Source organism: Triticum aestivum, chromosome 4D, assembly GCF_018294505.1.
Source record: "Triticum aestivum cultivar Chinese Spring chromosome 4D, IWGSC CS RefSeq v2.1, whole genome shotgun sequence".
In the NCBI taxonomy this organism is placed as follows: domain Eukaryota; kingdom Viridiplantae; phylum Streptophyta; class Magnoliopsida; order Poales; family Poaceae; genus Triticum; species Triticum aestivum.
The window spans coordinates 54,248,688-54,263,847 of NC_057805.1; the positions used below are offsets into that span (position 1 = coordinate 54,248,688).

General features: G+C 42.0%; 2 protein-coding genes across 3 annotated transcripts; both read right to left on the bottom strand.

The window, feature by feature from the left end:
- Positions 1–1,597: 1,597 nt before the first annotated feature.
- Positions 1,598–3,863, bottom strand: LOC123099590 (transcription factor RSL3). The gene is made up of 5 exons (XM_044521720.1): positions 2,998–3,863; positions 2,685–2,906; positions 2,524–2,589; positions 2,359–2,424; positions 1,598–2,259 (listed from the first exon to the last, which is right to left on the bottom strand). The coding sequence occupies exons 1-5, from the start codon at positions 3,490–3,492 to the stop codon at positions 2,167–2,169; spliced, it is 942 nt and encodes a 313-aa protein (XP_044377655.1). The 5' UTR covers positions 3,493–3,863; the 3' UTR covers positions 1,598–2,166.
- Positions 3,864–9,346: 5,483 nt separating this feature from the next.
- LOC123096152 (probable N-acetyl-gamma-glutamyl-phosphate reductase, chloroplastic) lies at positions 9,347–13,738 on the bottom strand. Of its 2 annotated transcripts, XM_044517779.1 has the most exons (15): positions 13,567–13,735; positions 13,373–13,483; positions 12,814–12,876; positions 12,586–12,726; positions 12,193–12,300; positions 11,982–12,068; positions 11,780–11,830; positions 11,621–11,692; positions 11,231–11,350; positions 10,733–10,793; positions 10,561–10,641; positions 10,380–10,459; positions 10,165–10,254; positions 9,917–10,045; positions 9,347–9,818 (listed from the first exon to the last, which is right to left on the bottom strand). In XM_044517779.1, exons 2-15 carry the CDS (start codon positions 13,427–13,429, stop codon positions 9,711–9,713), a joined length of 1,248 nt encoding a protein of 415 aa, XP_044373714.1. In that variant the 5' UTR covers positions 13,430–13,483; positions 13,567–13,735; the 3' UTR covers positions 9,347–9,710. The 2 variants fall into 2 exon arrangements, with proteins under 2 accessions (XP_044373714.1, XP_044373713.1); XM_044517778.1 differs by having other exon boundaries at positions 12,586–12,876; positions 13,567–13,738.
- Positions 13,739–15,160: the final 1,422 nt, after the last annotated feature.

Here is a 15,160-nt window from a genome sequence, read left to right on the forward strand (position 1 = left end):
ATATCTACTAAAGGAGATTTGCGATGAGTTCATGGGCATGTATCAAGAAGGAAATGACAAGGATTTAAAGATGATCAGGTGCCGGCTTACAAAAATTTAACCCGGAGCAGAACCTATCAAGTTTGTTCTTGTGTTTATTTTATAGGATCAGTTTAACATGGATGAATCCAAATCAAACTGGGGGCTAATGTCGGGGATATACCCCGCGGTATGACCCGGCCGGAATTGGCGACTCACTGGTGACCCGCCCGGAGCTTGGCGATTCACAGATAACCTGCCTGATCTTGGCGACTCATTAGTAACCCGGCGGGCGGGTCAGATGGACAACAAGGCCCAAAGCCCAGAAGGCCAGCTCACGTTATGATGGGCCGGATTAAAAGGAAAGGGATGACGAATATTTCCTTTACGAGGAAGCAAGACCCGGACTTGTAATCAACTTGTAAGAGAAGATAGACTAGTTGTAGTCCTATTAGGACTCCGCATGTAACCCGCCCCTCTAACTTATATAAGGAGGGGCAGGGCATCCCAAAGAGGGACAAGTAACAAGAAACAATCTCTAGGGCTAGACACCGAGAGCCGGTTCCCGGCGACTCTCCCGTGATCATAATGAGACCTAGCCTCAAACAGCATGTAGGGTTGTTACCGGATGATGTTTCCCGGGGCCCGAAGCTGTCTAAATCCTTGTCTTGTGTTGCGTCTCTCGATTTCGCTCAACCCCTCTCAAGCTACCACATAGATGCGTTGGCCTCACGACTAAGTCCTGACACTAAGGACATCTGACGTGTTAATTCCATGACAAGTATGAACTTTTTTATATTACTTCATGGGTAATACTATCTGTTACTACTATGTTGATGAATAGCGTTGGACGGTTGTTAATAGAACTCAGGCTCCATGGAGCCTGAATTTTGGAAACCTCAAAAATTAACATTTCAAATTTCAAAATTTGTCAAAAAAATTACACATATACATAGGAATATATACTCCATGTGTGTAAAGTTTCATGATGAAATATGTTTTGACGTGCTAAAAATCATGAATTTCATGTTTTTTTTATGTAGCTCACATCAAAACATATTTCATCAGGAAAATTTATGGACATTAAGTATACATCCTTTGATCCTTATGTAAATGTGTGATTTTTGAAATTTAAAAAGTTGGTTTTTGATTTTTTGCAAATCCAAATTTTATTACTCAGATTCAAGGCGCTATATTGCAGGTGGCACTCAGAACTAGAGACCCAAATATCACCATAGAGAATGTTTGTTCACACAAGTGTAACATTTTTTTTTGAATTGGATGTATATAGACACATTTTAGTGTGTTTGTTCACTCAAATATCCAAAATATCTTATATTTGTGAACGGATCAAGTACAAGACGAGCATCATGGACTGTATTGCCTATGAAAACAGGGTAAAAGGGACCAGAAAACTTATAACCGATTAAAGAAACGTGAACCAACAGGTGGACCAAATAATGCCGGACCAATGATTGGATGACACCAGCAATACAACAGTATACAAGTATTCCACTAACATCCAACGATGAAAAGAATATGAGGAAGGCACCACGCTTTGTCACGACAACAGCAAGAATTGAGGTTTCAACACAAACTGTATAGCAGAAAATGACGTGATCACAGTAATCATTACAGAACATGTTATATGACAACTGCCACATCATGCCACGATCTTGCATTATTAGCTGTCTGACAACCGCCAAGTTCCAGCTAACCACATTATATTACCCTATAAACACTGTATTTCAGTGAAGACACAAATTTGCTACTAGAGCAAACCTGAAAAAAGAAGAAAAACGACACAGCCTTCTCATGCGAAGTCGCATCTGAAGTAAGGAGAAACAGAACAGGTTGCCCTTCCTTGTCTTCACAAGTTGCGGAGCCTCTTCCGACATTCAGTATCCGTCTTTTTCGCGTATTTTTCGGGCCAAACATACATGCCACTCCTTTAGTAACCGAAGTTACAAAAAAGCTTATGAAGGACATTGTATTCGGCCTCTATTTACGCCTGAGAGAGATACAGCTGCCCAGTATAGCTTATTGATCAGAAACCACTTGCACGTTAGTAACGAACACTTGAGCCAATTAACCCAAATCACGTTTTTAAGTATATAACTGCTGTTTTTTAAGACTGTTAGAAGTGTCTTAACAGTGCTGAGAGAGGTTCAAGTCGATTCCAATGTTCATCCCGTTGTACGCAATCGGCGCGTACATCCACATTTCGTCGGAGCTGAGGAGCTGCACATAGTAGCAAATAAACCATTAAGTAACTCTGAAGTCTTAACACATGCATTCGAAATGGATGAAGTTCTGAACTGAACTGTGGAATAGTCTCACTTTGATTTGAAGCTGCAAGAACTTCACATACTCCACTGCCTCTTCAAGCATAGTGCTGATATCTACCTGCAAGATAGCACAAGTGTTGATCTTTGAGTTGTTGCCCTTCATTTTACAGTAATTTCCCCCAAAAAACTATGAAGGACATGTTGCTGAGATGCTTACTTTGGTTCCATTCGGAACAAGGTTCTGTAGTACCTTCAGCCTCTCATTGATCTTTTCTCTTCTTTTCTGTATCCAACCAACAAGAGCATGAGTAACTGTTAATTTTAATTAACAGTAAAACATTGCTCAGCAGAAAACTGAGAGGATGATGTGTAGCATACCCTTGCATAGAGGCTCTGGGGATCAGTTGTCTGGCGGCCAGCCTGAGCCTTGCCCTTCGGCTTAGAGGCAACAGGAGGCTCTTGAAAAGCATTTGAGTCAATTTCAGACGTGCAGCAGCTCAAGCTTTGCTTGCTTGTGTCAGCAGTGGTGCCATCGTCGCCTTCACATTGCATGGCCTTCTTTGTCCGCTTCGAGTCGGCCTTCCTCGAGTATTTCCGACCCTGCATTTCAAAAAGATTCAAGCAGTAAGCATTCGCACCGGGCAACTAAAACGACCCTTGTACAAAAAAGAACAAAGCATTGAACACTCACACTTGTTTGGTCAGCTATTTTCCCTTGATCCTGGCGCTTCCTCTTGTTGGACGTGTCGATGGAGTCAAGCAGGTTCATGCTCGAGTCTCCAAGATCGTCGCAGCTTGAATGGCCATTCCCATATGAAGGGTTGAAGATGGCATCCATAAACTGAGCCGCACCTTGCTCCTGAACCATGTTCAGGTCAAGTGCTGCGGTGCAGGAGCCGATCCCATTTGAGTCGCCCAAATAGAAGCCCCCATAATCCGACGGCACATCAAGGACGAGACTACCAACACTGTTGCTACTAGCGGAACTGTATGCATTAGAGCTACCGTTACAGTGGGCATAGTATGCATGTGTGGCCTGAACAGACCAAGGTAGCTCCTGGTGTTCTTCCTCGCCGTTGGAGGGGAAGGTGCCAAGCAGCTGCTCCATCATCTCCGACTCCTCGGCCTGCGACGTCAGGCCAAGCGAGTCCCAGCCTGCTTCAGCAATCACTCCTCCAGACTCCATCCTGATATAAGTGTAGGGTGTGAGAGAGGACTTGGCTGTTTGATACACTTGTGCTTCCTGAAGCAAAAATGCAGGTTAGGACAGGTGCATTTATACTGATGAGAATGCTGAAGGAAAACAGAGCAGCTGCAGGATTAAGAAATGCAGGATCATGCTTAGAGAAATGGACACCCACGGCTGGGTATGACCTGTGCTGACAACGACCCTTCCAAGTATGGCCTGGGGATGGGCAAATAATGAGTTTAGAAAACTTCAACTGCTAGTTGGTAGACAACAAGATAGTGAATTATCCAAGATCACACATCTTCAGAAGTCAAGCCAATCAGAGCTCGAGTGGCAAGTGTCCCAAGGCCGGTTTCAATGATTGCAGAGAATTCCCCCGCAGCGTCGATGCACCAATAGGACAAGGGAAAAAAGCATGCCTCCCAGGTTCAAATCAAAGCCAGGACAAACATGGGCTTGTCTTAGCAATTAATACAGGATCAGGCATTATGTATTGTTGAGAATGTTGTTGGAATGGAATAATCCACTCCCAATAAACTAGAGAGCTGCAAGGAGAGGCTTGCACGACCATGATGGAGGGAATCTGGACATTCTTAAATGCTTAAAAGGGATTGGACAATGCCTCTAGTCCTCCGTGTATCCCGATTGCTTGCCATCTTATACTCAAAATGTACAGCTTTCCATCACCCCTATTTCAACAGCATCTGCCCGCAACCTTCAATTCTGTTTCATACTTATGATACTACTACATCATCAAATCGAAGCACAGCCACTGATAAACAAAAATTGCACCAATCATTTACCTTTTGCGAACGAGTGTATAGAAGAAAGAAGCTCCAAGTACCCAAACAGTGCAATATAGATCTAGACAAACTTAGAACTGAGAATCAAGTTTGTGGTTGGGCATGCGGTTGTGCAGCCTAACGACCCGAGTTCAATTCCTAGAATTGACAGGTGATGCACAGGGGTTTTTCCCCATTTATTGAGGATCAAGTTTGGTGTGTGGTGGAACCACTCATCAAAAAATATCTTGATACTCATTTAAAAAATTCTGAGGACCATGTTTATCTTGGTACTCATACTAAAATGGCCGTATGCATCCCTAGTTGGTGCAGAGGCCGGGGAAGTGAAATTCTCCCCCATTTTAGGTGCGGTCGGATCGGACTGGCAGTTCGTGCTCCTCGGCTCCGGTTGCTGGCTGCTCCGTCCCGGTGGATCTGGCAGCTCCTTCTCATGGGATGACATCTCACGATGGGATTTGGGAAGGTAGCCGGAGCCACGACCATGATTTGTGCCTGCGATGGCGTTTCAGGGGTGCGATGGATCTGGGGCAGTTCTGGGGTTCCCGTGCTTCGATTCAGCGCCGGATCCTTCAGACCTTATCGTGGCAGCATCAATGGCCTCTTGAGCTGCAGTTTGCGTTGACCACCGAACTGTCTTCATGAGGGTTTATCTCCAGATCTGATGGCCGTTGCCGGCAACTCATACTGGTGTGGTCGTGGGATGTAGTCGGAATGCTCCGTTGTGGGTTTGACGGTTCCCACTTCAATCAGTTTGCCTTGGACAGTGATGAGATCCAATCTACGGATGATGACTTGACGCAAAGGATATGATTGTGCAGCACAGACGATGGGAATTTGCCCATGACATGTAGCCGCTCGGACAATGGAAAAGTGGCGGCGACAACATAGGTTTGACTTCGATTTGGTGGTGCTTCTTCAGTACCAGGTCTCGAGCTCCGGGGTGAAAACCCTAGGTATGACATGAATTGCTTATACCTGGCAATGATGATGTATTTGTGTCGTTACCTTGTTGAAGGCATTGTTTGGAATTGCTCAGATCTGTTCTTCGGGGTGAAAACCTAAAATGTGGCCTATAGTGGTTTGATTCGGTGATGGCGTCGTTTCCTTCCTGAAGGCATTGTTGTTGAAGAACATCGTTGTCCTTATGGTGTCGAAAGACGGTTGGTGCGGATACAGTCGTTGTTGTAGTTTGGTGATCACTGTTTTGATCGCTTCGAGTTATTTTCTTTTTCCTCGCTTGGGCATAGCTTTGGTCTTATATGACTTTGCCTTTTGCCAGTGTGTGCGTTGATGTTGGCTGTGTGCATCTTTGTTATGCAGAGGCCGGGTGTGTGCTCATTGTCTTTGTATCCACTTGATACTTCATTTTGAGTTAATAAAATCCACCCTTTGTCAAAAAAAAAAAGAACTGAGAAAACCTGTACACAGCTGGCGAACGAGTGTATAGAAGAAAGAAGCTCCGAGCACCCAAAGAGTGCAATACAGATCTAGGCAAACTGAGAACTGAGAAAACCTGTACAGTTGTAACTATCATCAGTATAATATGACATCTGTCTGGTGGTCAACCAGGTAAAAGTTTCAGCCAAGATTACCAGAGACATCACAGATTCACAGGTGGGCACTTTCAATACTCTTTTCAGATTATGGCATATCTTCAAAATCAGAGAGCATGTGAAATCTAAATGACTCTGCACAACATCAGTCTTGCAATGACCCGACAAATCTGAGTCATTGGATGATCTGATGCTGATATCCTCATCAACTGGAACTGATTTCCGTATATTCAGGGAATTAGGAGCTGCACATGACTCGAATCTACCAGTCGTGCAAGGAATGAGCTGTACTTGTGCAATGCCCCTTCGCCACCAAAAAAGGACTTATTCTTCTTGCCTCTTTGTTCCACACAGAGGATCAAGGATGGAATAAACAATGATATCTAAGATGCTGGCAAAGGGAGATGAATTGGAAGGAGCAAGATAATGTGTTTTGTTTATAGACCTGTTTGTTGTTGCCCTTTTAGCTGCATGAAAGAATCAGGAACTTCCAAACATTCTGCAGCCAAATTGCAGAATGATTTGTGAAATACCTAAATAGTAATCTTGTGTCTCTGATAGACATAGAAATGAAGAATATGGAGTCCTAGAACATACCCAAAATACAAAGTAACTTTCCGACTTCTAGAAGGTCCAATTGCATCATGAGGAAGCGAAATTACAAAATTGTTTCCTCTGAACCCATTCAAATCTGAAGGGACAAACATGAAATTCTCCTTAGCCCACAGATCAAGCATAGGACTACCACTAATAAAATATGTATGGAGAAATAACCTTGTTGTTGTCTTATTAAGATTAAATAACACTAATAAAGCTACTTATGTATGGAACCTGAGTATGAGTACTGCTCATGCGCACAAATATTACTATCCCCTTTTTTCCAAGTGATCACTATCCCCTTTTTGGTTCTACATATCAAGGACGAATTTCATATTATTATTTTTGCATGTTAACTAGGATAACATTATGTGCACTATAATAATGGATCTTTTTGGAACACTGTATCATGGAAATTTACCCAATGGGGATGGCAGCTTCACTTGGCAGCAAATTCTGATTCTTTGGTCAAATGTTTACACAACATATTTCTCATTGTTACTTTCAGTTTATAAAATGGTGTGTCACTTTCAATTGAGAAAAAGGATAATGGCAAGTCGAACCAATTAATGGAATATTACTGATTGACTTGCATAGAAGTGTCAATATGATAGATACCCAGGAACACAACTCTCCGATACAATATATTTCAGAGTATTCGATTAACTAGTCAGACAATAACATGTAAGACTTCTGATACATGGAAAGTTTTTACTTATAAATACTAATTTACTGAATTATATACATTGTGAACAACCTGCTAATTAACTAGTCAGACAATAACATTTACTCCCTCCGTTTCTAAATATAAGACCTTTTAGAGATTTCAATATGGACTACATTCGGATGTATATAGACGTATTTTAGAGTGTAGATTGACTCATTTTGCTCCACATGTAGTCCGCATTGGAATCTCTAGAAAGCCTTATATTTAGAAACGGAGGGAGTAAGACTTTTGATACATGGAAAGTTTTTTACTTATAAATACTAATTTACTGAACTATATACATTTACGTAACAAGAAATGGTGAAGAAAAGTACATCGACCATGTGAAATAGCATCCAAAACAAAGACCTTACCTGCAGAGTCGCTGCTACGAAAAAAAAGTTTGCTGCAGCCATGCTACAGGAAATTAACTAGTACAGTAACATAACTCAAATGAAACTGAGGTCAAAGTGTTTATAAGTAAAAGTTCCAGTAGGTTCTGCTGCAGCATGCACTTGAAACCTATCTACCTTAGTTAATACGATTATTCTCAATAAATATACATTGTAATAACTGCATAAACATTCTTTTAGATAATACGAATATTCTCAATAAACATACATTAAAATAACTGCATAAACATTCCTTACCTATTTAAGCTCAAGTGGATAAAATTTATTTTGATATTTCCACGCTATGATGATATTATCATGAAAATAAAGCAACACAGAATGAGAAAAACATGAAGGACGGTTTCATTTTATCTTGTAGGTATATCAAATAAGTGTGAAACACATATTATAAAGACTTGCAATGATCTTGGCTAACCCAAACCACATCTGCATTTTACCACTCCCGAAAATACCCCCAAACAAGTTGATTAAAAACAGAAGAACATGTATCATACTTTCATATTTCATATGCATTGTGAATGCAAAAAACTGAGAAGTCAAACAAAACAAAAATACATTAATAAACCAGAGAACGAACAAGAAGTCAGAGAATATGCATAAAGACCTGAAGCCTGAAGGTCAAAGGTTAATAAAGTAGTGCAGAAGTGTTTCCAAGCCTACAGCCATTTCAAGTCAAACAGAACATAGCATCTTCGATTAGCACAACCAAAAAAGAAAGCATCAACAGTTAATTTTTAACTCAAAATTTTGCTAGGAGGGCCTAGATACATCTCCTAACAAGACCCATTAGCAAGAAAATTTAGGAATAAGTGGTACTGAAGAAGTAAAGAGTTAAGAGCCCTTGAAGAACAATACTCAAAAGGATAATATTCCTATTTCACCATTAGGCTTCAAATTTACTTACATGCAACATCAGTTTTCTTTGCATTGCCTCTTACGTAGGTATGTAGGCTGAGTGGCTAACCCTCCTTAATGCAATGAACAACTTAGACTTATCATTGCAGCCTCCCTCATAGTCATATATTTACCAATTGATATTTTGTAGAAGATCGATATATGTACCTATATCTTTGACAAGTTTGTACAGTCGCATCAAATTATTATGTTCTTAGATTTTGCAACATTAACATCAGATTGACCAGTAAAAAAAATGACAAAATTATAATATTTGGAGCTATATTTTTTTATCATCACTCCAGAAAATGAAGAAAGTAATTAAAACTTCTGGCTGAAGAACTACTGGAACCTGACCATACATTTCTAAAATCAATTTATAAGTTCAGAGTTCATGACAGGCTTGCAGCCCCTAACATATGTCAAAATAACAAAGATCTGTTGTGTGGATAGCACCCAACAGCATAACGAAAGAATCAACCAGACATAGAAGAACAATGGGAAATAAAAATAATAATCCCTGGGTTCCTCTTTCGATGCATCTACACACATTTATCATGTAAATATGAAATCAAATGAACACAAGCAATTCTCAAATAAAATTTATGCTGCCAGGCTCCTCTTGAGTCACAACTGCATACGGGCCACACAAAGTCAACCTTATTGCAAGCCCATTTACATTAACAGAATTAACTGCTGGAGCTTTACCATGGCATTCCAAACAACAGATGGTAACTAATTAGATAGATTCAAAGTTGACTCAGAAATAAATCATGGTATTTTGATAGGCTAGAAAGGACAGAAACACAATGACCAGTTAGTTGCATTATTGTGGTAAAGTTTAGGATCTGGTCACGTCACACAAGATAAAATTTGACAAATAACTTGAAAACTAATTTATCCTTTAATATTTAAAAGTAACACACTTCTAACTATTATCCAATGCTGACAGCAATGGTTGATGTCTCTGAATCGGGTTTTACACTGCTTTATTGATCTCATGACAACAATCCACTGTAGGATATAATAGCCTTTGGACTTTCATTACACCAAGCCACTCAGTTCATACTCTTATTCAACTGCTAATTGTTGCTCCTCTCTAAATACTACACCAGCACAAACCAAGTTTTGCTGTTGAGCGAGTTTGGTTACACTCCGACATTCAGCTCTTTGCTTCTCAACGGAAAACAGAGATGGGTGCTTAACTCCAAAGCATCATCGAGAAAGAGCACAACAAAGGCACAACATATCAAGGAAATAGGGGCTGATATTGCAGCCCCATGTTCTCAGGCAGTCCCATCATCAGATTGAGGTTCTGCACGGCCTGGCCAGATGCTCCCTTTACAAGATTGTCTATCTGCAGTGTTGAAGAACAAGAAGAATAAGGATTTTGCATCTTTAAATCTGCAACATTTCGCTAACCTTGAGCAACTTATAGATTGATGCAGCACTTACGACAGAGATGATGATTGCCCTTCCAGGAATTCTGTCCTCGAAGACATTCATGAAGCAGTAATTTGATCCAACAACATGGCGTGTGTGAGGAACATTGCTGCCATTTAACAGCTTGACAAATTCTTCACCCTGAAAAGATGCACACGCAGAATGATGCTAACAAAAGAAAAAGCATTTATGTGGTAAAACTGTAAAATAGGAGCTCTCTGCAGAATGATAATTTAATCCACATGGTCAAACAAACAAACCTCATAAGTAGACTTGAGATGCTGATACAAATCACTGACAGTCACTCCAGGTGCCATTTCAACAAACATAGTAGATTGCATCCCACGTTTCTGTTCATCATACAGATAAATGATTTGATTTAACAACTGAATTCCACACATTTTTTATGCCTTTAGTGCAGGTGCAGCACAGAACAAACTGCAGAACCTGGAGTTGTCTTTGAGTATGTGCTTACCATGCAGATAAGATTTGGAGTGAAGCTGATAGTAACTTTGGATTCAGCAGCCTCTGACAATCCTTGTTCAACCTCAGGAACTGAAATGGTTTTATCTCATTGTCAGTAAGGCCATACTAAAGCCACTTTACCAAAGGGAGAACAAATGTCAGACTTGAGATGTTTGGAAAAAAAGGATTACCATGACGGTGGCCTTTTATTCCATAAGCATGAATGCCTTCAGCTATCTCGGTGTACAGATTTGCTTCCTTAGCTCCACGTCCTAAAGAAATACATGTCATGGGGAGCAGTTTGGTTATTGATCCAGTCATTACAAGCTTATATTTTGAAGTCATCGTATCTTCAAAAAATACCTGCCCCGGTAACCCCAGATTTTGCATCAATTATTATATTGCTCAGCTTGATCAGTTTTGCCTGCAAGGTAAAATAAAATATGGTTAGAACCTCTGATCCTGTTCTGAATCCCATGTGGAGACAACGTATGTCCGCAACCTAGATACTAAGAAGACTACTCCCTCCGTTCCAAATTATAAGATGTTCTAACTTATTTCTGAATCGGATGTATATTTGTGTGTTTGCTCACTCATTTCAGTCCATATGTAGTCCATATTGAAATATCCAAAACATCTTATAATTTGGAACGGAGGTAATATTAAACTGATGACATTTTTAAATTTACATAAAGGAGCATGACTAGGCAGAATATTTTGACAAATTTACTTCCTTTGCTACAGAAAATGGAGATTCTTTGTACATTTGTAAATATATCGCACAAGTGGGGGCTATTGAGTCTAAACTTGTGTTGCTTTGATCAAAGAATGGGAGGACTAAGAACTTCTATTGATTCTAACCTTTATTAGAGGAACAAGAGGGAGCTGAATAGACGTGGGATAACATCCCGGGTTGGCAACAAGCCGTGCATTTCTTATTTCATCTCGAAGAACCTCCGTCAAACCATAAACAGCCTCTTCCTGAATATAAAGATACACAGACCACAAAGGAAATGAGTTTATAACAAACACACATAATGACAGGAGAGGAGTAAAAAACATCATAGGCTACAAAGGAATCTAACTGAAGCCCAAATGTAATATACAAAGAAATCGATGGAACATGTCAATAGGAATCCAAGTTGGTAATTAAATGTTGAAACTGGCACTTCAGAACTTGGTAGCTTCAAAATTTGTGTGACCAATGGCTGGTATATTAAAAAATCTGTAGGGTATAGTAGTCAAGAAAACCTGAAGTTCTGGTGCCCTATGAGCATGGCCATACCACTCAGCATACTCATTGATGTTACGCAATCGGAAATCCTGCAAGCATGGTAAGTCAGAATGATTGGATGTTCAATAGCAACCGAGGACCTATGCAGATAAAGCATGAGTTTGTGTAGAGCATACCGCAGAGAGATCAACAATCTTCAGTTGTTGGGGTAAGCCTTTAATAATTTCCTGATAAAAAACTTGCGATCAGGCATTGCTCTTAGTGTGTCCAGTACAAAATCTGATCTCCCAATTGACAGCAGAGCATATAACTGGATGCCTTCATAAGTTCAGCAATTGACAGAAAATATCTCAGAAAAATCATGATGAAGATACCAACCTGTGTTGTTCCATGTGGCAAGCAACAAAAAACAGCATCAACATCTGAAAAATCTGCATCTTTAATCGCAACTAAATTTGGCAGGTCCTGCAATATTAAAAGAGGATCAATATATGCCATACCGAAATGTGCTACTGCTGAAAGGTTCAGCTAATTCTTCATGCACAATAATGACGCATCAAATGTGGAGGAAGTGAAGAAAAGTTCTTACTTGTGTTATCAAGTGAGGAAATACAGATCCAAACTGTTCACCAGCTTTTCTGTCTGCGGTCATCACTGTGATACGGAACTGAGGGTGGTTTGCTAGAAGCCGAACAATCTGTTGGCAAAAATGTACCGTACCACATTAGTAACTGAGCCATAAGAGGATCAAAATATCAGAATCCTAGCACCAGAATGTTGCATCGGAAAAGCAAAAAAGAAGATAATTGCATAGGAGTAAAGGTGGGTTTGCAACCAAACCAATCCCACCCTGCCACATTTTTGGTAATAGGGGCCAAGAATGTGCCCTTGTTTATATGGTTGTCGGGTGAAACAATCTAACCCTGGTCCTGGATGATAAGCAGTCAACACAAATGGAAAATGACAGGGAGAAAAGAACAACCTCAGCCCCGGTATAACCGCTGGCTCCTAGCACCGCAATGCGCACTTCCTCCCCTGATTTAACTGCTGATGTCTTAGGAGAGTACTGTTTTTGTGGTGAAGAAGCAATGGATACCCTCACACAAACTGAAGAGCGTCCAACCTTCAATGTAGACACTTTTATTAGTATGTGGAATACCACACTACACAAACAAATCTTTATAAGAAAATAAGAGGGCATAAAACTCATCTTAGTAGTTGTTTTGAGCTTGAAACCACCACATGGCTTGAAAGTAGATCCAAGGACTCCACTCTACACGAGAAATAAGAAATCGTTTTAGCGCTCAAGTTAAAAATAAGCAATTTCATGACGAAACAGAAACAGGATGCAATTGCTGGAACGATGCCACGGTTGGGTCAAAAGGACCACCCGTTATGACCAATACACTGGCTCTAAGGTACAGTTGATATCCCCATTTAAAAGATGCAATCATACCATTCTCAGACATTTCAGTTAGCAAATTCAAATTTGCTTACTGGTACCGAAGCAATCAGTTTCACTAAAACCTTAGTTCGATGTAATTCCCTTGTCACGCTTAGGGCATATGTTTATTACACATGCTCTACAGAGGGGGGAAGAAACGACCGCCTAGAACAGCTAATCGGGTTCAACTGACAGGTGAGAACCAACCAATACACGGCCAGAGCTGGTCAACACGGTCCGAACCAACTCAGGCACGCCCCTATTCAATTCCCCAAGCAATCAGAGCTTGCACATGATAGAAATGGAACGAAAGAGCGGGCGTCACCTTGGGGGCCAATCCGGCGCGCGCCGGAGCCGCACCACCGAGCGCCGTCGATCCCATGTCCGCTACGGGGAGTAGTCAGGCTCAACAGCGACCTGCCGGCGTCGCGGAGGGCTGGCAAATCGAGATTGATCGGAGTGAGCTGAAAGCGGGAGTTACAGGAAGTGTCAGGAAGGTGTGCGAGCGTATAAATGCACCTCGTGGGGGAAAGGAAGGGGGGAGGGGTCCCTGGCGGCGGCGGCGGCGGCTATGGGCTTGGTTGGTGGTCGCTTGAGCTCTGACCGCCGTTTCTCACGGTCGTGGATTGGGTAGGTGGACGGGGGTCTGGTGGGCAGCAGGCTTGGTAAATAAGGTCGGAGGGGGCGGGCTGTCAGCGGGCCGATGTTTCGAGTCCGAGAGTGAGGGCACGTACTATCCTCGTGGGAACTGTTCTTGGAGTGTTGGCCGGGGGAGCCCCGGGGCCGAGCCCAGCAGTGTGGGTGGGGGTAGGAGGCGGAGGTCGAGCGCTGCCTCGCCCTGCTGCGGCAGGGTTCCGAGCCGGGGTAGGGTCACTTAAGGGTGTGTTTGCTTGCAGGAACAGGCTGGAATGTCACGGGTCGGACCCGTTTTTGGGCCACATTCTCGCGTTCAGTATGTAGGTGGACCGGGGACGGACTCGTTCCCACAAACCGAATATTCGGCCGATATCCGGAACGAGGTGATACCTCGAAATTGAGCGGCGACGCGGAACCGCTCGTTCCCCTCGCCTGCTTCCTCTCACCCTCGCACTCACCTCCTCTCCTCCAACCCCTCTCCTTCACGGCTCTCTCTCCACTTGGTCTGCTAGGCGACGGCGACGAGCTGAGGTGCCAGGGACGGCGACGACCTGATCTGACGTGGGTTACAACAGCGACGAGCACTACTTCTGGGACCTGATCTATGGGATGGACAGGGGTTGCTCTTGTTGTGCAACTATCTCGAGGTCAACAGCAAGAGTTTTGTTGCGCTTCATCTGTGAGCAAATTTCCTTGATTGTTTGCTCGTTGATGATTTTTTACCCGTGTCTTTGTCCTCTCAATAGCAGAAGTCATTGCAAACATTCAATTGAAAGTACAATTCGATGTAAATGCTTCTGAAAATTCCAATAATATATTTCTAGAAATATAAAGATTTTATACTTGTTCATTTTGTATATATATGAATTTAAGAGGCAGCCTCATCATTTTTATAAAGATGGGTTGAACTGAATTCATTTCATTATATCCCTCAAACCAAACATTGAAACGTAACCATTCCATTCCATCAAATATCCCCAATCAAACACGGGAACGGAACCGACCCATTCCAGTGGAACGGAACCATGACATTCCATTCTACTTCGTTCTTAAACCAAACACACCCTTAGGAATTAATAGCTCGCTCAATTCTCTCCAGATCGATGCAATTACTTGGGGAAAATTGGATACAGAGGAGGATTGCGAGAGAAGATACCCCGTCTTCCGTACGATAGCTAGGGTTCTACCTACTACTATGAGATAGCGAATATTCCTTACTTGCCTGACCAAGCCTCGGAGCCGGACTTATAACATGATCAGCTCAGCTGCGGTAAACTGTAGTAACGGTTATATTACAGTAACTGAATTAAACAGATAAACGGCGAAGGCTACATCTGAGCCGTTGATCTGCTCTGAACCGGTATCCTCGCATCTTGACCGTTCGTTATCTGAATCTCTTGTTGCTCCTTCTTCTTTTCTTCAGTAGTTGCGCGGTGCAGGTCCTAACAATGCCGCCGCCATAACAATCGCCTTGTCC